We start from the raw sequence: 21,446 nt of genomic DNA, 5'->3' as shown, positions 1-21,446 counted from the left end.
TCTGGCTAACAAATGTATAAAAAAATCAAGCAGTGAAAAGATTTATACACAAGAGAAAAAAAAAGCAGTGTTCTCCCCAGAACCCGGCTGATTTTACTGACAACCCAGTTGAAATTCAAGTCAATATTAAGCTAAAGTTAGCCAGGTTTTCAATGTTTGTTGCACACATTTAGTATGTGTTTAGTATGTGTCTGTTCTCGAAAAAGTCACCTCTAACAAAATATTCTGCAACTAGGGAATGGTTTTTAATAATTATGGTAAATAAGTGGGACTGCTGTGTTTAATGTGGCTTTTTTCTTTTTTGATTTTATGTCTTTCTTTGTGAACACACAGATGTCCATACGCCAGCAGCTCTTAACTTTGGGAAGATGATGCTGGGTGTACTTCCTTCTCGGAAGAATCACTTTTTGAAGTAAAGTGAGATGAGTGACAAAAAGACTGGAAAGCAGCATCTATACTTGATTTGAATAAACAGTAGTGCTGAACAAAAATGTTTCTTAACCTGCGTAATGGGAGGTCCCAAAAAATTGGATCTGGTCACCTTCAAGTTCAAAATATTGATATAAATGAAGTTCTTGCTACAAATGCTACCCTGTATGCAATTATAAAACAACCTTTTAAACATGCATTCCTCATTGTTTAACGACTGGTAGAACAAGAGCTGTATTCTGATACACTTATAGAGGGGCTGCATAACAGTGCTTATGACCAACACATGGATGAATTGCATTATGGTTAAGCAATTTGCGGCAAGAAAACCCACACATGAGACTTATTCATGAAGTTTGAAGCATAAGTTGGGTGATATTCTGATCTTGCAAAGAGAGAGGGATATAATATAGTACATTATTTAATGCAGGTAATATAATAAAGCAAGAAAAGTGCAGCTACTTTATTCTTATCTGGATATGCATTTTACATGATTATGTCAGTCTTAAAGGGATATAAAAGTGCAAAAAGAAAATTCTCTAATGTGTAAAGCACAGTTAAAGTCTTAAAACATCTTGTTAATCAAACACAAGAGGCATATGTGTGTAGCCACCAATCACCAGCTAGCTCCCAGTAGTGCATTTCTGCTTCTAAGCTTACCTAGACATGCTTGAAATGATACCAACAGAACAAAGTAAGTTTGAAGTGAATTAAAAAGTCTCTCAAAAATCACATGATCTGAACTTTTAAATTTAATTTCTAGTTAACACTGCAATGCTTATCTATAAGAAGTGGGTGATATAATAACATGCATTACTACTCCATGGATATTAACCCTTGTCTTAAATCAGTTCAGAGCTGCTAAATATTTTATATATAATTATATAAATCTTTATTTTAACTCTTAATGCCGGGGGCAAGTGTTGAACATTGGAATGAAGTTCTGATGTAAACATTTGCTTGAAAATAGAAAACACACAATCGCCTATGCTATTATGTAATTTCAAGGCCAGGATCAGATCATGGGGGATTGCTTACGATGCTAGGCACACGGCCCAGTCAGATTTTCTATTGCCAAAAACCAGGAGGGAACAGGACGACAAAAAAGGTAGGAGGTTCCATGCTGTGCTAAAGGCATTTAAGCCCATCGCTTTTAGGACACACCTAACGTGTCTAGGGGTTTATTAAAATAAAGTCCCTGCAAGTGAGCAAAATTATCCTGATGCAGCACCTCACGGTTGGACCCTCCTGTCCTAAAGAATCACACAGCTGTTATATTGAACATACTACTAAACAAACAGAACCTTGCAGCTGTTATACTTACCAATCTGCAAGAATGAGCAATACTCACTGCAGTTTGTTTATTTACTCAGTTTTAATTAGCACAAATTACAACTTTTAGAGGTTTTAAAAAGGGTCATGAAACCCAAAAATTGTACTGCTATGATTCAGACAGATTGTAGATAAAAAATATGATTTTGTTATTTAAATCCGATTTATTTATTTTTATTTAAAATTAGACTTTTTTTTAATAAAATGCGTTTTGCAAAAAAAATCCATCTAAAGATAGCTTTCTATTTAAAGTGAAAGTCAATTCTAGCGTTTGTGAAACGCTAGGATTGACTATTGAAACAAATAAAGGAGACTTTCATTCATGAAGTATAAAATACTTCATGCAGAAAGCTCCTTTATTTGTTTGAAGGGCGCCAAGCCAGATTTCCTGCACGGCTATTGGCTAAGAGGTGAAAACATCACCTCTCTAACAAAACAGCGTTCTGCCGTGGGCTTCCTTAGCAGCTCAGAACGTCGAACGCTTGAAACAAGTAAAAGGGGCTTTCAGCATAATACTTCATGAATGAAAGTCACCTTTATTTGTTTCAATGGTCAATCCTAGCATTTCACAAACGCTAGGATTGACTTTCACTTTAATGTATATTATACTCCAAAGGTTATTCATTGTAAAATAAGAATTAGTTTTTAAAGGGACAGTCTACTTAAACATGTTTATTGTTTAAAAAGATAGATAATCCCTTTAATTACCATTCCCCAGTATTGCATAACCAACACGGTTATATTAATACACTTTTTACCTTTGTGATTACCTTGTATCAAAGGCTCTGCAGACTGCCCCCTTATTTCAGTTATTTTGATAGACTTGCACTTTAGCCAATCAGTACAATGTTATCTATATGGCACATATGAAGTAGTGCTGTCTAGCTGTAAAAAACGGTCAAAATGCACTGAAATAAGAGGTGGCCTTCAAGGGCTTAGAAATTAGCATATGAGCCTACCTAGGTTTAGCTTTCAACAAATAATACCAAAAGAACAAAGCAAATTTGATAATAAAAGTAAATTGGAAAGTTGTTTAAAATGGCATGTCCTATCTGACTCATGAAAGTTTATTGTTTACTAGACTGACCTTTTAATTATGTAGCAGAATGATATGTATGCATGGATGAAATGTTTTAGTTTTTTTGGTAAATTATTCCCATTCATCCATCAATGTAAAATTTGCAAAAAAAAGACCTTAAAAAGGAAGATAAAACCCACATTTTTTTCTTTCATGATTCAGACAGAGCATGCGATTTTTAAGCAACTTTCCAATTTACTTCTAATATGTAATTTGCTTTGTTCTCTTGGTATCCTTTGCTGAAATGGACCCCTAGGTAGGCTCAGGCGCTGCTGATTGGTGGCTGCACATATATGCCTCATTTTCTTGGCTAGTCCAATGCGTTACCTAGCTCACAGTAATGCATTGATACTTCTTCAACAAAGAATACCAAAAGAACAAAGCAAATTGGAAAGTTATTTGAAATTGTATTCTCTCTAAGAAACATGAAAGAAAAATCTTTAATTGTTCCTCTGCAAATTTATGTACACAGAATGAATCCCATTACCACTAGGTTTCAAGAAGTTCAATTAACAGAAGATTGTTTGGAGTGGAATATATCTACACAAGGAGCTAAGTGTGAGTAGGGAGGGCAAGCAGAAAAAAAGTGAAACATATAATGTTATTGTTTTAGTTAACCCTTTTGTGTCGGGTCTAAATTGTCTACATCGGAACAATGCTCCTATTTAAACAAATTAAAATGTACGATTGTGAGATTTCAATGTTGGGATCGGGTCAGGGGGGTGTCCCTATGATGCTAGGCATGCACTCCATGCCGCGATCCCAATCTGTATAACGTTAATGATTATTTTTATCCTTCCAATAAAGTACAGCAGAAAAGTTGTTCAATTATAAATGACTAACCTATAAAACTGGAGATAGATAATAATGAAATTATTGTGAGGCGAGTTATGTATTTCTAATGGTTTATAACCAGTGCAGTAATTTTCTGATAAAAAAAGTAAAGCTAATCTGAAAAATTCTAAAAATGAAACCATCATCTAATTGTGACTATTAAGATTAAAACAACCATAAAGAGTCTTTATGTACAAACAATTATTTAAATTGAGTCTTACTATATAAATTAAATAAATCAACTCTGGAACATTTTTTTTTAGAATTTTCTAATTTACTTCTATTATAAAATTTCCTTCATTCTTTTGGAACCCTGTATTAAAAGAGCAGTAATGCACTACATGGAGCTAGCTGAAAACATTAGGTGAGCCAATAACAAGAGATGTATAGGAGCAGCCAGCAATTAGCAGTAGAGCATAGCTGCTCTTAAAGCCTACCTTGGTACATTGTTCAACAAAGCATGCCAAGAGAACAAAGCAAAGTAAGTCATAGAAGTAAATTAGAAAATAGTTCACAATGATATATATACTGTATCTGGATAATAAAGGTTTTGCTTTTACTGCCCCTTTAAGTATTTTCTTTGTATTCTTGAATAGTACAGTTGTACACTATACTGCAAAAGTCCTGCATATACTTCTTAAAGCATTTAATTTATACAGCAACAAACAATACAAATCCCTAATGTTTTGAAGAAAGGGGCTCTTAAAATTACAGCTTACAGAACTATTAAGAAGTTGCTGTTAATCTACTAAAAACAGCAATACATATTTACAATTTTTAACTTTTTGCTGTTAAATTCCAACATCTTTTGGCCAGGACGGAATATTCTCATAATTTAGGGGTCTGGCATGCCCCTATCCAATTTGAGCAGCATTTGGATCCATGGGGAAGGTTTAAGAAGGTGAATTTAGGTCTCTGATGCAGAAGGAGTCTGTCAAATACAACCTGTTCTTTTAAAGTAGGCTCAGCGTTGTAGTCCTTGCAAAAAACTGTGGGCATGCTGAAATGGTTAAAAGGAGTTATCAAGCGACCTATATTCCTTTCTGGAACTAAGGGGGCATGCTTGTTGCCTTCTCTACTTTGCCAGTTTAGGTCTTTTGCTACAGCACTGTAATAATCGTCATAGCTTGTGATAAGGGCAGAAGTAGTCTTGTGCACTGTGTACAAAAGGTTATGAGTATTTTATATTTACACTGACCCTTTAATGTAGTGTTTCCCAAACCCAGTCCTCATGACCCTTAACAGGCCAGATATTCATTGTATCTTATTTAGAGCACAGTTGAAATAATCATCTCACCCATCAGCTTATTATTTCAACTGTGCTCTAGTAAAAACATAATGAAGATCTGTCTTGTTAAGGTTCCTAAGGACTGGAGTTGAGAAACACTGCTTTAATGGGTAGGATGCCATCCAAAAGGACCCAGATCCAATATACAAGACTGTTTTCCTCCATGACAGGGATGGGCAATGCCAAGCACATATCATCTCTCTCACTAAAGCAACTAGTGGAATTCAGTTATCACTTGTGTCATGTTAAGTTTTCTTTTTCCAAAGCAACAAAGTGTAGAATACACTTTTATATAAACATAAAAGACAGGCATAAGCCGTACATTTGTCATAACAGACCCACAGTGTTGTATTTTTTGTTTATTTTACAGCATTGCCCTCAATCCTGTTTGTTACATATCTGCGTATTACTGATTGCATGTGATCCCACAGATTTAAATGCGTGTTAAATCAAAGGTATACATAATGCAATCAATAAAATGTAATAACATATCAAAGTACACAATGTATATACTAGAGTATAATAACATTTACTAAATTCCTTTAATCGGAGACAGTGTAGGATAAAATGGCCATTAATCGTATGACATTTCTGTCACACATGTGCAACAACACTACTTGACACTTAAAAATATGTTTTTGAATGTTACACCTGCTCCATTTGATTTGGAAACTGAAAGTCATGTTTTTTTCAACAACTTGTCTGTAGGAAAGTAGCTCACTGGAGGATAATGACAACTCAACAGCTCTGTTGGTGTACCTACCCCACAAGCAAAATAACAAAAATGTTGTTTAAATGTGGTAAATTTTTATCATCCCCTATTAGATTAAGCAATGAAAGTTATATTCAAAGGACCATAATAATGTAAGTTTTGTTAGAGAATGTCATTTTAATACTACCGACTTTCAAACGTTGTGTATTTAAACCCTTATGCCATATGAACATAGGCATTAAGTTACATAGTATTTAGCCCAGCGTACTGTGCTGACGTAGTACCTAAGCCCAGCACAGTGGCCCATGCTGCAGTCCACGCTGTTAGCTCAGACAGTGAGAGCAGCAACCAGAGGACAGACAGCATCTGCCTTCATATGGTAAGGGAGCACTAATCGGTGTTGCAATGGCCCAGTCAAAGTCCAGACCCTAACCAGATTGAAATGATGTGGCGGGACCTTAAAAAAAGCTGTGCATAAAGGAATGCCCGCAAACCTCAATGTACGGAAGCAATGTTGTAAAGAAGAGTGGGCCAAGCTTCCTCCACAACGATGTGAGAGACTGATTAAAGTCATACAGAAAATTATTACTTCAAGTTATTGCTGCTAAAGGTCGTTCTACAAGCTATTAAATCATAAGGTGTACTTCCACATATGGTTTCTCCATTTTGGCTTTATTTTTTAAATAAATCATGCCACTGTGTAATATGTAATGTGGTGGTGTTCATCTGAGTTTGTATTTACCTAATTTTAAGACCTGCTAAGGACCAGATGATTGTTGTTATGTCCTGATACATAAAACCATAGAATTCAAAGAGGGTGTACTTTCTTTTTCACGTAACTGTATCTAAAACCTATCCTGATCTGAACAAATTATTTAGTTAAAAAAAAAAAAAAAGGCACCATGTTATCACAATACAAACAAAGTATCATGAAAACACTTCTTCATTTTAATGCCTACTTAATCTGACCTAAACGCTGTATGGCTGCTCTGTACACGTCTGGTTGCTATGAGTGCACTTATTTATAGCTAGCACTCGTCTTACACAACAGTGACAATGGCATGTACATTGCTTAACTTAGTGAATTTAAATAACAAGCAAGGAAGACCAATTGGTGGTGTTAACGGCTCTAAGGAGGCAGCACAACTAATGAAGCAGCATACCCTCCCCTCCTGCTGTGCTGCTATATACACTGTGCAGGTGGCATGGGCAGCCTACATTCAGCAACCTTTGTCACTGTTTACATTGGGAAGGAAGGCATGGTTACTTTTTCCAAACTGTTCCTGGATGTCTGACACACCAGTGCTGCCTCTTGCAACTATGCACTCCCTCCTCAGACAAAAGCCTGAGAAGAGTTTAGAAGAATGCTTTGTAATGACAGCTGAACAGACAGAAAGTATTAAACAGGGACCATACCCTAACAGTAAGGCACAGTCAGCAACCAACACAGCTTTAGTACCATTAACATAACTAGCTCAGACAGGACGTCACCAAGCACAGTGTACAGAAAAACAATGCATTACTAAACACATTTATTTCAAACGTGTGTATCCTCTAAAACATTGTAACTTGGTCTTTAAATATTCTCGAATTTATTATACATACACATGTATCCAAACTGCAAGGAACCAGAAAAGGTTTTGATTTCCGATTAGTTTGGATTTTGAAATATTTGCATCTTTAAAATGGGACAGTTTGGAGAGAGAATTGTACCAAGTGTAAGCAACAATATCTTATGTCATATAGGCAAAATTTACTTGTCATAATACAGCAATCTAAAAGAAAGTTTTATATAATTTTTAATACTTTTGTATACATAGTACCCTCTGAAAGATAGTACAGTACTGTAATCAGAACTGTAATATTGGTTGTTTTAAATAAATATAGACTATTACAGTATTTGCATTTTAGAACATAAAAAAACAGAAACCAAAGACACAGACAGAGAAGACAGACATACGGTTTGCATTTCAAAATAAGATTGGATTTATGAATATATACACACACACATACACACTTTTTATCTCAGGGTTTTTTTATATACCTCTAAAAGCACACTAGCTATTTGAAGTAACAAGAATCCTATATCAAGTTATTTATAGAAAAGCAAATTATAAACTGTAATAATAAATTATATTAAATGCAATGTCATGCACTTTTAACCTCTCTTCAAGAGCTTTAAAACTGTGTAAACTGAGCAACAAGTCACTAAAGAAAAAACATAGACCTCAAGCCAGGCTAGATGGTAACAATTTCAAGATTTTTTTTTTTTTTTCCAATGGGGATATGATTTGTAGTGAGTGAAAATTCATTCTATAATTAAATTAAACTCTGTCATGCTCAAAAGACTACATTGTTGAGGAGCTAACAAGAGGACAGATTACTTATTTTAATAACGAAAGGTTTAATCTTCTGTTGACCGTATTTTCCAAAAGCAAAACTATTTAAACGAAGACAAAGCTCTATATCTATGTAATTAACATAATTTAAAGAAAAAGACATTGCTTGTTACCTTTTCTGAATATTTAATAAAAACAAAATTGAGATCAGTCATTAACAGTGATCAGTCTTTGGTACTGGAACATAAAAAGAAAACATGAATTGGCCTGGCAGTGTCCAGAAATCCGCTACTGCATAAAGCAGACTTTTGGGGGGGGGGGGGGTTACCCTTTAATAATTTTTTTTTTTTTTTTTTTTTAATTCTTGGTTTCAATTTATGTAGGCACTTCTTTATTCAATTGGAATTTCTGACATAAAACAAGAAAGAGACAGTATACAACCTATGGTATTAGTAACAACCAATGCCAAACCCATCATTGACCTATACTTCTAGTGTGTCACATGAAATGTCTTAAAAACATTTGTTATTTTAAGCTAACATATAATAAACATTGTTTTGGGCATAAAAATGGTCAAACTAGAAATCGTCTCCTATAATGGCATCACGTGAAATGTAAAAACTACTGCTCTTTCCATCAAACCTGCTGTGGAAACAATTGAGTCTACAATTTACATGCTAAGTTGAATGCCAAAAGTGAAATAAACAACTATGCCTGGGAATGCTACTCTGAACACTGTATTGGCAGAAGGAAACCGTAAGTCATTCTTATAGATAAAAAGAGTGCAATGCACTTTGGTACCATATCATCAGGAATATAAGTGCAGGCCACCATCACCTTAGAAAGTGACAGTATACAACAGAATGTTGCCAATTTGCATAAATCTTCTAGGCCAATCAAATCATATAAGCATATGATCCAGTGTCTAACTGTACCATTCCAAGTTATTTATGTAGGCATACAGGCCCAGTCTGAAGCAAAATTGATGCTTCTTATTTGGTCAGCAATCCAACAATGTACCCCATTCTGAGACTATTACATATTACTCACCCAAAGTCATCGTCCATTGACTTGAAGAAGAACTTGTAGTTAGGCTTGTTGAGGACACCCTTAAAATCACCAAGAGTTACCCGTTCAGAGGGTACAGGAAGCTTCACAAGGTATGGTGTTTCCTGCTCATCCAGGTGGTATATGACCTTGGTCTCCCCCATTGTGACACAGCTAGGGCAATATAGTGAAAGTGGTACACAAAGAGGAGTGACTATAACCAGATGTGAAAGGGGGCCCCAGCCCCAACAGCTGTCATACAAAAGGGTCCATGAGGAGCGAGACAGTGGTTTCTGAACTAGTGAAAGTGACAAAGAGAGAGACAGCTAGTGAGTAATAGAGAGGATAGAGTATGTGACAGTACTAACCAGTACATTTAGTGTCGAGAAGCAGCTTGTGAGTGTGGTGTAGGAGGGCCAGCAAAAAGTATGTGTGCAGTTACAGCCTGTGTGTGTGACGGGCAGTGAAAACAGCTGCTGTGTTTGCGGGGGGCACAGAGGCACTTTATGTGTGTGGCCTGTCACTCCCTGTCACACATTGCACTATCAATGCTTTATTTCTCAAACCCTGACTCCCGGTCTGCGACTCCAGGCCCAAATATGTCAGCTAGAGGTGTGATCTCCACCAGTAGCCGGTGAATGTCTGTCACTCGGTGTCCGTCTCCAGAGATCTACGCATGCGTTACACACAATGCCAGCTGCTTCACATTACACATGCGCAGAACCAAGCTTCGTCTAACGTCATGTGATCTGTAGGTAGAAAACTCCCAAAAGCAACACCGGATTTCCGATTCTAGTCGCAGGAAATTGAGTTATGGAAAACACAGCAGTGGCCATCTTTAAAAATCCTGGTATAAAGTGGCTTTGTAATGTATTTTTGCCGTTTAGTTTCTGCACAACTGTAGATATTAATTATTTGTAGTTTAAAATAAGAAATTACCTTATTTTTGTTTGAACAAATCTTTATCGCACAATATTAAGCCAATAGCGTATATATAAGGTTAAGGACCTGGGATATTTTTAACTCTTTTTTTTAATATTTGTCCATTCTCTCGCCTCTTTTACTTCTCTTTCCGCTTTCGTACTATTTTGGGGCAATTGGATGGAAATTTCTTCCCACATCTCCGAGCGGTAAGAGAAAGACTGATGGCTATTAGTAGAGACAACAAAAATATAAATAAAGAAAAGAGATTGAAAGAGTGAATGCAAGACACAAAAAATATCATAGGAAAAAGATTTATACAGGCAAAGATAGACAGAAAGGAAGATACAGTCCAAATGAGAGATTGATAGAGACAGAGAAAAATAGATCGATTTAAAAGCATAAAGAAGAAGAGAATGAGGGGGTGAAATAAAAAATAACAGAAAAAGAAGGAAAGAGAAAAGCAAACCAAAAGATCATCAGCATGTGCATGCTCCCACCAAAGATCAAGCACAGGTAATTCGTCCAGAAGGGTATCTAAACAGTCATCAATGCATCCAAAAACAAAGGCAAAAACCAAAAGAGCGTATCAGGAAATTAAAGTTGGCCATGAGATACAATGTAATAATTTTTTTATTTTTTTTATTTTTCAGTAGTCCATATAGAAACAACATTAAAAGGATACTAAACCCAATATTTTTCTTTCATGATTCAGACAGACCATGCAATTTTAAGCAACTTTCAAATTTTCTTCTATTATCCATTTTTCTTTGTTCATGTGCTATCTTTATTTGAAAAGCAGGAATGTAAAACTTAGGAGCAGGTCCATTTTAGGTTCAGCACCCTGGATAGCGCTTGCTAATTGGTGGCTACATTTAACCACCAATCAGCAAGTGCTACCCAGGTACTGAACCAAAAATGGGCCTGCTCCTAAGCTTTACTTTCATGCTTTTCAAATAAAGATAGCACGAGAACGAAGAAAAGTGAACAATAGAAGACAATTTGAAAGTCACTTAGAATTGCATGCTCTGAATCATGAAAGAAAAAAATGGGGTTTAGTATCCTTTTAATGTTGTTTCTATATGGACTTATATAGTCGATTCCCTTGTTTCTCAACCTGTGGTACATGTTACCCTGGGAGTTCTCGTAGCATTGGCAAGAGGTATTCCTGCAGTTGCCCCTACATTTTATTTTTTTGCCCTGATGTAGCTAAGGTAAAAATTCAGTGTATGACAAATATCAGTGTTTCTCAGTTCTACCCTTATGCACCCCTAACAGCCAGATTGTATTTTCTTGCATGATCTAGTCAGCTACTCACTGTGACAATCCCACAGGATATGGGGCAGTTGGGAGGTAAGGCCCTAGCCCCTCAGTGTCTGATTTTATGGGATGAAAATTGCTGCCATGCCCAGCCAGGTATGCCTTACACACTGCCCTGATACACCTGTGTCATGCCAAAATCCTGTCCTTCCGCTGCGGTCCTGTCCCTCCCACACAGTCCTCTGCCCACAAAATACCAGTGACTACAAGTACTTTAGCCTCCAACATGCCATATAGCATCCAGCAACTGTTGGAACACATTTGTAATAGGAATATCCTTAGAATATATCCAGTTTTGGGCATCCGAGGACTGGATTTTAGAAACACTGATAAAGTTTCTCACATGGAAAATGCCAGGTAACGTGTATAAATGTGAAAAAGGCTGGCAGGGACACGCGCCAAATACAGGGCCACAGTGAAATACCACAAGGTTAAGTGTATCAAATCCATGTTTGCCCCAATGAAGTGACCATGATACACTGCAAATGTGACACTCCATTTTACAAGATTTGCTATTATGGGAGTTTTTATTTAGATAAATCATTGATAGCCGTTTCAGCTTAAATGGAGTAAATCTTTTGTGCAATACAACATGCTCTAATAATTCATTACCACAATAATAAATAAACTAATGTTTATTCTTGGTAGGATGCACAGTATGTCAATCTTAAACAGGTTTTATTTTCCACTAGTCCTGCATGTCCCTTTAAGATATGCAAACAGAAGGTCTAAAACCTACATAGTGTGATTAAATCAACGCACTACACTAAAGTAACACTAACAAGCTGGTAACAATAAGGTTTTGGAGTCCAGGACCTCTGCACATTATACTAATTTTTTTTTTAAAAAAGTATTGCAATTATACAAAAATAGTGGCTCAGACAGCTGTGTACACTCAGAGTGCACTTAGAGCAAGGGATTTATTGAGTGAATAATCCGCCAGTTGTCTGAGCCACTGTTTTAACTTTTGTATAACTGTTATGCAGTATTTATTTTTTGTAATTTTTTTTTTTTTTTACCATTACAGCAAACATGGCTGCCTTACCAAATCTTTAAATGTAATACACAATGTGCTGTTGAGTGTGCTAACAACAACTGACAAGCTATCCCAATTGTGAATGGAGTGTGTATAAGAAGAAGCTGTGGTTATTTTCTACCAATGAAGAGGTGCTTGACATAGAAAAATAAAATACTTTTCTCATACCTAATCACAGATTAAATGCCGGCTCACTTGTAATGGGCCGTGCATCAGATAGGGCATCAGTTGTCTCGTGTCCTAGTAGGTGTATGCAAGGAGCATCAACTTTGCGGCTTATCTCCAAGTTTAACCACTGCTCCCAACAATAACGTAGTTACTTTGGCTGGTAAGTTCAACCAGACAGGCTATAAAATACATGTCTTCAAGCCGGGTCCACCATGTGACTCTGACCAAAGCATTAAAATCCTCAAGGAAGGTGCTCTGACCCAATGTGGAAAATACTAATTTAATAGAATTTTTTTTTTTTTTTTAAATGTCGGCACTTCATAATAAAATTCCATGACTTTATTGCTATATGATTAAAATAACAGGACAGAGCTGTTATTTTTTTAATTTTTATTGAGGTTTTTAGAAAGAAAGACATTACAGGTATAATTAGCCATATCTCAAAAGATACAAGGATAATAAAAAAAAGTAGAACAACGTTCACACAAAACAATGACATAGTTGCATATAAATCCAACAAAGTATAGTCTAAGAAGATTGAAACCTCCAATTATATAATTATATGAACTCCTAATATTTTAATAAGCCACTCTTGGACCAATGCTCAGTATCATGAATCAATGGAGGTAAACTCGTTAGATAAATAGCCACTCTTGGGCTTGGTAAAATAACATACAGAGTAAAAGTACATTTATGAAATATAAAGAGACAACCCACGTGTGACGAGCAAGGTTAACCAACCCTGCGCCAGTCACTTGTCTGGCACAAAAAGGGTTATTAGACCCCTTCTACTGTTACTAATATGTCACAATCTAGCCACACCAGGCAAGCTTGTGATTTAGTTCAGTGGGTGCAAGGGTTAACAACACTCTCTAGTCTGTACTAGACTTAAAAGAAATGCCCAAAACTCCCCTTTAATGCCACCCATACTAAACTAACTATGCTGCCACCACTTAAGATTTATTAAAGGGACAATCCTAAGGAAAAACCCAGACTTACACATAAACTCTCAGAATACAATTTAGCGGAAAATAACCTAAAATATACAGTTCTAATACTCCAGTCCTTTCAGTAACATGCTTCAATTATTAGACAAAGGCCAAAGCTTAAAGGGACACTGAACCCAAATTTGTTCTTTCGTCATTCAGATAGAGCATGACATTTTAAGCAACTTTCTAATTTACTCCTATTATCAAATTTTCTTCATTCTCTTGGTATCTTTATTTGAAATGCAAGAATATAAGTTTAGATGCCGGCCCATTTTTGGTGAACAACCTGGGTTGCCCTTGCTGATTGGTGGATAAATTCATCCACCAATAAAAAAGTTCTGTCCAGAGTTCTGAACTTAAAAAAAAAGCTTAGATGGGGGGGGCGGAGCTAGCTCTGAAGATGAACGGTCGCAAATCATGGCAGCTCTGTGTATATTCTATATTAGATACTGAAAACAAACTCCACGACCGTCCAACCTTATGTATTTGAATGATTTTGAGAACCCACAGACTCAGGGGACCTAAATACCTAATATCAAGGAAAAGGATACTTTGCTGTTGGAGTCTTACTACTCTGAAGCCGGGAGCGGCCATCTTATCACCCATGTGGCAACCAGCCCTAGAGCTGATAACGGCTGACCACAACGATTTTGTCCACAAATAGATTGCCTACAGACAGTGCGCATGAATAGTCAAGAACTGTATACCGGCTCCTTTACCTACTACTGAGAGTGAGGAAAGTGTCACTACGGTGGTGGTGCCGAGCTGTGACACCTCTCCTGACAGTTGCCTGCTACATTGGGGGCCTATGGAACTTCATGCGAGAAGCGGATCTCGCAATCTTCACCAAGATTCCCCCTGACAGCAGCTGCAGACTGATACAGCCATACACCAGCCGATCCACAGAACTAAGACCAGCGAGGTGACCTGAAACCTGCAATGGCTGAAGCCGGGAGTTGCTAGTCAAATCATAAGGGTACGTCTAACATAGAACAGACCAAGATAAGCAGATGGATGTCGGCGATAGTACAGACTATACAGGATCATCTCACTTAAGTGGCGGCTCATAGAGGCATTCGGAACTGTGTATGTGGTCAAATGGAATCTAGTACACGCCAGAGAATACACCGTACCTTAATCTTTCACACAGTGGAGTACTGGATGGTAACCCCAGCATAGGAAATATGCTTGATCCCCAAAACTACAAACACTATAAGGCTGTTGTGTTTGCTCCGGTCGGATCATCAGCTGTAGCAGATCATGGACCTTCACTTCTTTTGGTGCCTCCTGCCCTCAATGTTGTTTGTACTAATATTAATGGGCTAAAAATTACGAAAAAGAACATTGAGGCTAGAGTCTGGTATGATAAGGTGGACATTCTACAATTTTGTCGATAACGTATTTATCTGAGGCTAATATTTGACAACTGTGTTTAGACGAGAAAGTAAATTTTCCATCTCTTAGATAGGGAATATGTTAATATCAAGGGTTACAGTCTACTCATTATAGTTGCAAGATCTTACTATAGTTTGTGCTTTTTGATTTGGTATCCTCTTATCCCTTATTAACAGTGTCCCTACACTATCCTAACCTACAGCCCATTTACCCTTTCCCAATAACAACTTCCGTATACTATCTTACCCTTTAGCTGACATGTAGTATCACTACAATACTACACTTGGCTGCCTCCCGCCAATGCTTTAACCAGTAGGTTTCTACACATGAACTGCTACACATCAGCTCTATATATCCTTATATAGACTCAGGGGACCTAAATACCTAATATCAAGGAAAAGGATACTTTGCTGTTGGAGTCTTACTACTCTGAAGCCGGGAGCGGCCATCTTATCACCCATGTGGCAACCAGCCCTAGAGCTGATAACGGCTGACCACAACGATTTTGTCCACAAATAGATTGCCTACAGACAGTGCGCATGAATAGTCAAGAACTGTATACCGGCTCCTTTACCTACTACTGAGAGTGAGGAAAGTGTCACTACGGTGGTGGTGCCGAGCTGTGACACCTCTCCTGACAGTTGCCTGCTACATTGGGGGCCTATGGAACTTCATGCGAGAAGCGGATCTCGCAATCTTCACCAAGATTCCCCCTGACAGCAGCTGCAGACTGATACAGCCATACACCAGCCGATCCACAGAACTAAGACCAGCGAGGTGACCTGAAACCTGCAATGGCTGAAGCCGGGAGTTGCTAGTCAAATCATAAGGGTACGTCTAACATAGAACAGACCAAGATAAGCAGATGGATGTCGGCGATAGTACAGACTATACAGGATCATCTCACTTAAGTGGCGGCTCATAGAGGCATTCGGAACTGTGTATGTGGTCAAATGGAATCTAGTACACGCCAGAGAATACACCGTACCTTAATCTTTCACACAGTGGAGTACTGGATGGTAACCCCAGCATAGGAAATATGCTTGATCCCCAAAACTACAAACACTATAAGGCTGTTGTGTTTGCTCCGGTCGGATCATCAGCTGTAGCAGATCATGGACCTTCACTTCTTTTGGTGCCTCCTGCCCTCAATGTTGTTTGTACTAATATTAATGGGCTAAAAATTACGAAAAAGAACATTGAGGCTAGAGTCTGGTATGATAAGGTGGACATTCTACAATTTTGTCGATAACGTATTTATCTGAGGCTAATATTTGACAACTGTGTTTAGACGAGAAAGTAAATTTTCCATCTCTTAGATAGGGAATATGTTAATATCAAGGGTTACAGTCTACTCATTATAGTTGCAAGATCTTACTATAGTTTGTGCTTTTTGATTTGGTATCCTCTTATCCCTTATTAACAGTGTCCCTACACTATCCTAACCTACAGCCCATTTACCCTTTCCCAATAACAACTTCCGTATACTATCTTACCCTTTAGCTGACATGTAGTATCACTACAATACTACACTTGGCTGCCTCCCGCCAATGCTTTAACCAGTAGGTTTCTACACATGAACTGCTACACATCAGCTCTATATATCCTTATTTGCACAATCAGCACTAAGATGAGGCCTCCACATGGGTTCCGGTGTATACTGTTCCCAAGCACCTAGCTAATTGTAATGATTTAGCTCATAATGTTACACATATATACAGTAGTTTTGAGACTTTGTGCACTAGGTACTGTGTGAGATAGGAACCATGTGTGCTAGTTAATGTCTGTGCTAGGCACGGTGTGTACTAGGTACTGTGTGTGCTGGGTTCTGTTTGTGCTAGCTATTGTTTCTGCTGGACACTGTGTGTGTTAGGTACAGTGTGAGCTAGGTATAATGTGTGCTAGGTTTAGTGTGTGCTGGGTACAGTGTGTGCTGGGTATCATGTGTGCTAGGTACTGCGTGTGCTAGGCAAGGCGGGTGCCGGGTACGGCGTGTGCTAGGTACAGTGTGAGCTAGGTACAGTGGGTGCTAGGTACAATGTGTGCTAGGTATAACGTGTGCTAGGCATGGCGTGTGCTGGATACAGAGTGTGCTAGGTACAATGTGTGCTAGGTACTGCGTGTGCTAGGCAAGGCGGGTACGTCGTGTGCTAGGTACAGTGTGAGCTAGGTACAGTGGGTGCTAGGTATCGTGTGCTAGGTATAACGTGTGCTAGGCATAGTGTGTGCTGGATACAGAGTGTGCTAGGTACAATGTGTGCTAGGCAAGGCGGGTGCCGGGTATGGCGTGTGCTAGGTACAGTGGGTGCTAGGTATCATGTGACCTAGGTACAATGTGTGCTAGGTATAACGTGTGCTTGGCATAGCGTGTGCTGGATACAGCGTGTACTAGGTACAATGTGTGCTAGGTACTGCGTGTGCTAGGCAAGGCTGGTGCCGGGTATGGCGTGTGCTAGGTACAGTGGGCGCTAGGTACAATGTGTGCTAGGCATAGCGTGTGCTGGATACAGCGTGTCCTAGGTACAATGTGTGCTAGGTACAGTGTGTGCTAGGTACACTGTGTGTTAGATACAATGTGTGCTAGGTACAGTGTGTGTTAGATACAATGAGTGCTAGGTACAATGTGTGCTAGGTAAGGCGGGTGCCGGGTACGGCGGGTGCTAGGTACAGTGTGAGCTAGGTACAGTGGGTGCTAGGTATCATGTGTGCTGGATACAGCGTGTGCTAGGTATATTGAGTGCTAGGCACAGTGTGTGTTAGATACAATGAGTGCTAGGTACAGTGTGTGCTAGGTACAATGAGTGCTGGGTACAGTGTTTGCTGAGTACAGTGTGTGCTAGGTACAATGGGTGTTAAGTACAGTGTGTGCTAGGTATAATGTGTGCTGGGCACTGTGTGTGCTGGGTACGGCTTGTGCTAAGTACAATGAGTGTTAAGTACAGCGTGTGCTAGGTATAATGCGTGCTGGGTACGGCGTGCGCTAGGTGTAATGAGTGCTAGGTGCAATGAGGGCTAGGTGCAGTGGGTGCTAGGCACAATGAGTGCTAGGTACAGTGGGTGTTAAGTACAGTGTGTACTAGATACAATGTGCATCTTACTTGTTTCTGGAATTTTTTGTTACCTACATTTCAAGATGTTGGCAGAACCTGCTCCTCAATCTATATGGACAAACCCATTTATACATATTACAGCAACTTATCCTGACTTGCTCTTTGGAGCATTAAATTTAATTTATAAGTACCATCTCTTCCCCCCCCCCCATATTCAGAGCCCACACTAGGGTTCAATCTTGGTGAATTATTTTCACCACAAATCCCTGCAATTTACTTATGATGTATCAATATTTTGACAGCTATTGCAACTGGACCTATGTGTCCGATCCTTTTGTTTGTGTATGTTTGAACAGGGGTCCTGCGTGTCCCCAAGTGTTACCTTTCATTCTAAAACTGAATGAAAACTTAATTTAATTTAAAAAAAAGCTTAGATGCCTTCTTTTTCAAATAAAGATAGCAAGATAACGAAGAAAAATTGATAATAGGAGTAAGTTAGAAAGTTGCTTAAAATTGCATGCTCTATCTGAATAACAAAATAAAAAAATTTGGGTTCAGTGTCCCTATAACAAAGGAATTATTTATTATGCACAATGCATTATTAATAAAAAAAAGTTGTTACAAATAAAATTACACACAGCAAACAGGTTAAAATAAAAAGAAGAAAATAGACACCATATACTGTACTAGTCTTTGGAATCTGTTACCAGAGAGATGGCAAGAAGCAATTGGGTCCTTACTCTGTGTTGTCACAGCCGCCCTTGTAAGAATGACAATTTAATTGTTAAAACACAAGACCCTTATACCTTTTTTCAATAGATCAGGTTGCCTTTTCAGGGGCTGGCCGGGAAACCCCCTATATTTTACAACAGTCAATAAACTTTAAGTACCTTTGGCTGACTTTAGAGAACACAATATAATTTTTGGCTAGATACATCAATTTTCATATAGACAGACAGTCAATCTCTTACTTGCATTGTGAGAAACAGTTTGATACCAAATATGACATGGTTGTCATATTTACCTTCATCTAATGTCATAACGTTTTTAACTACATATCTACCTTATACCCATGTCCCTTTATTGACCTTATCAGTTTCTGTGAGGAGGCACTTTTCTGTGTCTCTAAAAATCGACACTTTTACGGCCTGAATGCACCAATGCCTATTTGATAACATTTATTCAAGTGGAACTCTGAAACAATTTATAATGGGGTATGGTTTTATCACAAAAAAACAAACATAAACACAGGACACAGTTCTCTTTGAAAAAACAACCCTTTAGCAGCTAAATCATGAGGTATTCGTGACACCACGTATTCTAAAGTCTGTTAAGAATGCGTATAAATAAAGCTTGCTATTAATCAGGACATTAGGGAAATTTCATACTCTTAGAGTAGTGTTGCTCATTCACATATTTGTATCCCCATTTCTAGACTTATAGATTATGTTATTGAAAAGTGTGTCTCCAAGGAGCTAGTATCCGTGTTCGGGTTGAAGGGAATTGTAACAAATGTTGAAACATGCCACCCCAGCCGCAGGTAGCATTGCAAGTAGATGTAGCTATGTTGACTAAATAAAGCCATCAGTTTAACTACAATGTAGTGCCATATATTATATTCAGATCCCTTTATAAACTATATATATACATATATATATATATATATATATATATATATATATATATATAAATGATATATTCCATATGGAAGCTCCTCCCAGTCACACAAATAGAAGAGCACTACAGAAGCAAGTTAGGTCAGTTTGAGAACCTCTCTCCCTATCTTAGATTTAGTAATTTAGCCTAACACAACATGTAAGTGTAACTAGAGTATAGTTAGTTAGTATAACAGTAATGTTTAAACTAGGGGCTCTAAATAGTAAATTAGAGACAAGAATTGCTGGCTCTAAAAATGCATATGAAGTCTCATAAAGTCTTTATTATATAACAGACCCTTGACTATTATGGATAGAGTGGCACAGTGAGTTCTACAACATATAAAGCCAGCCAACTACATTACAGCACCTTAATGTAAACTGGTACAGTGTCAAAAGGCTTTAGCCTACTCCTGTAAAGGTATTTAGTCCCATGAGAGAATAGCCTCTGAAAAAAGCATTGGGCTTCTATATAGATCTGGAGGTGGAGGGAAGTCATACAGCATCATCATTAAAACAAATTAGGTCAGTTTATAAGGCTCTCTCACTGTCTTAGAATTAGTAATAAAACATTGTATAATATGAAAGCAAAGATAATGTATTTTTAACTAGAAAACTATTAGAGAATAAACTAGGTGCTCTATATGGTAAATGAAAGACAATAATGGCTTGTTCTAGGCACAAAATAAGACCCATGCATTCCTTAAAATATAACTGACCCTAGAATATTATGAATAATATGTAACTGTGAACTCTAGAGTACATAGAAGGGTGAGCAGCGCTAAAGATAGCAATTAGGGCATCTACTATGAGATATAAAGTTATATGTGGGACCAAATGACTAGGTCTTTATAGGTGTTAATATATATATGCTGTTCTAATGCACTAGATAATAAATACAATATTGGATATATAAGAACCTAGGTATACAGTGCCATAAGAAACAACTAAGTAAGGGTTAGAAAATATGTTTATTCTGAACAGTTCTATCACAATAAAAACAGTATTATGGATTTGGATCCTATACAAATAAAATATGGGACTATAACAATATTATAGGGACCAAGTGGTAAAAAAAAAAGCATTATACAGATAAGTTGATATCTGCTGCTCCATGTTATTCAGTTGTGGATAAGGCTGGGTTGGCTACTATAAACTTAAAACTGCAGTATCCTTCTAAAAAATGAGGTCCCAAATTTTTGTGTCCTTTTAAGATTGTGAGTTTGGTGAGCCCATTAATCTTGAATTGCCACCTTCTTTCAAAATTCACCGTGTATTTCATTTGTCCCTTTTAAAACCTTTCAGGGAATCCTCACTTGTTTGGTGCAGGACTTCCCTGCTCCGGTGTTAGTTAATGGTCTGGATGAATATGATGCTCAAAAGATTTTTGATTCTAGTATTTCCAGGGGTTGTTTGGAATATCTAGTCCAGTGGAAGGGCTATGGTCCAAAAGATTATTCACGGGAGCCTGAAAATAACATTCATGCTCTGTTTGGTGGCATCTTTTCATAGAGCTCATCCACCCAAGCCGTGTAGGCGCACTCTGAAGTTACGCTTGAGGTTGGGGTCTCTGTCATAAAAGGCACTTGGCTAAAAGTGTGATTGGCTAAAACTTTTATTTTCATACTGGCAGATGTGGGATGTGTCAGGTGGGAGGGTATCTATACACTAAAGCTAAAATTAAACCTAAAGGCTACTTAATTAACCGCTTAACTAATTACCAAAAAGCAATGCCAACGCCATATATGTCTGCTAATTCTGAACAAAGGGGATCCCAGAGAAGCATTTACAACCATTTGTGCAATGATTGCACACACGGTTTGTTAATAATTTCAGTGAGAAACCTAAAGTTT

At 37.8% G+C, this 21,446-nt stretch overlaps 1 protein-coding gene across 3 annotated transcripts in view; it reads right to left on the bottom strand.

Moving 5' to 3' along the window:
- DVL3 (dishevelled segment polarity protein 3) overlaps positions 1-9,734 on the bottom strand; it is a 569,022-nt gene extending 559,288 nt beyond the window's left edge. For all 3 annotated transcript variants that reach the window (XM_053710326.1, XM_053710324.1, XM_053710325.1), the window contains exon 1: positions 9,063-9,734. In XM_053710326.1, coding sequence (XP_053566301.1) covers positions 9,063-9,223 — 161 coding nt within the window. In that variant the 5' untranslated portion in view covers positions 9,224-9,734. The remainder of the gene's footprint in view (positions 1-9,062) is intronic.
- Between the last annotated feature and the right edge of the window lie 11,712 nt (positions 9,735-21,446).

This window comes from Bombina bombina, chromosome 4 (assembly GCF_027579735.1).
Source record: "Bombina bombina isolate aBomBom1 chromosome 4, aBomBom1.pri, whole genome shotgun sequence".
Classification (NCBI taxonomy): Eukaryota; Metazoa; Chordata; class Amphibia; order Anura; family Bombinatoridae; genus Bombina; species Bombina bombina.
This window is presented reverse-complemented; position numbering and strand designations above follow the sequence as displayed.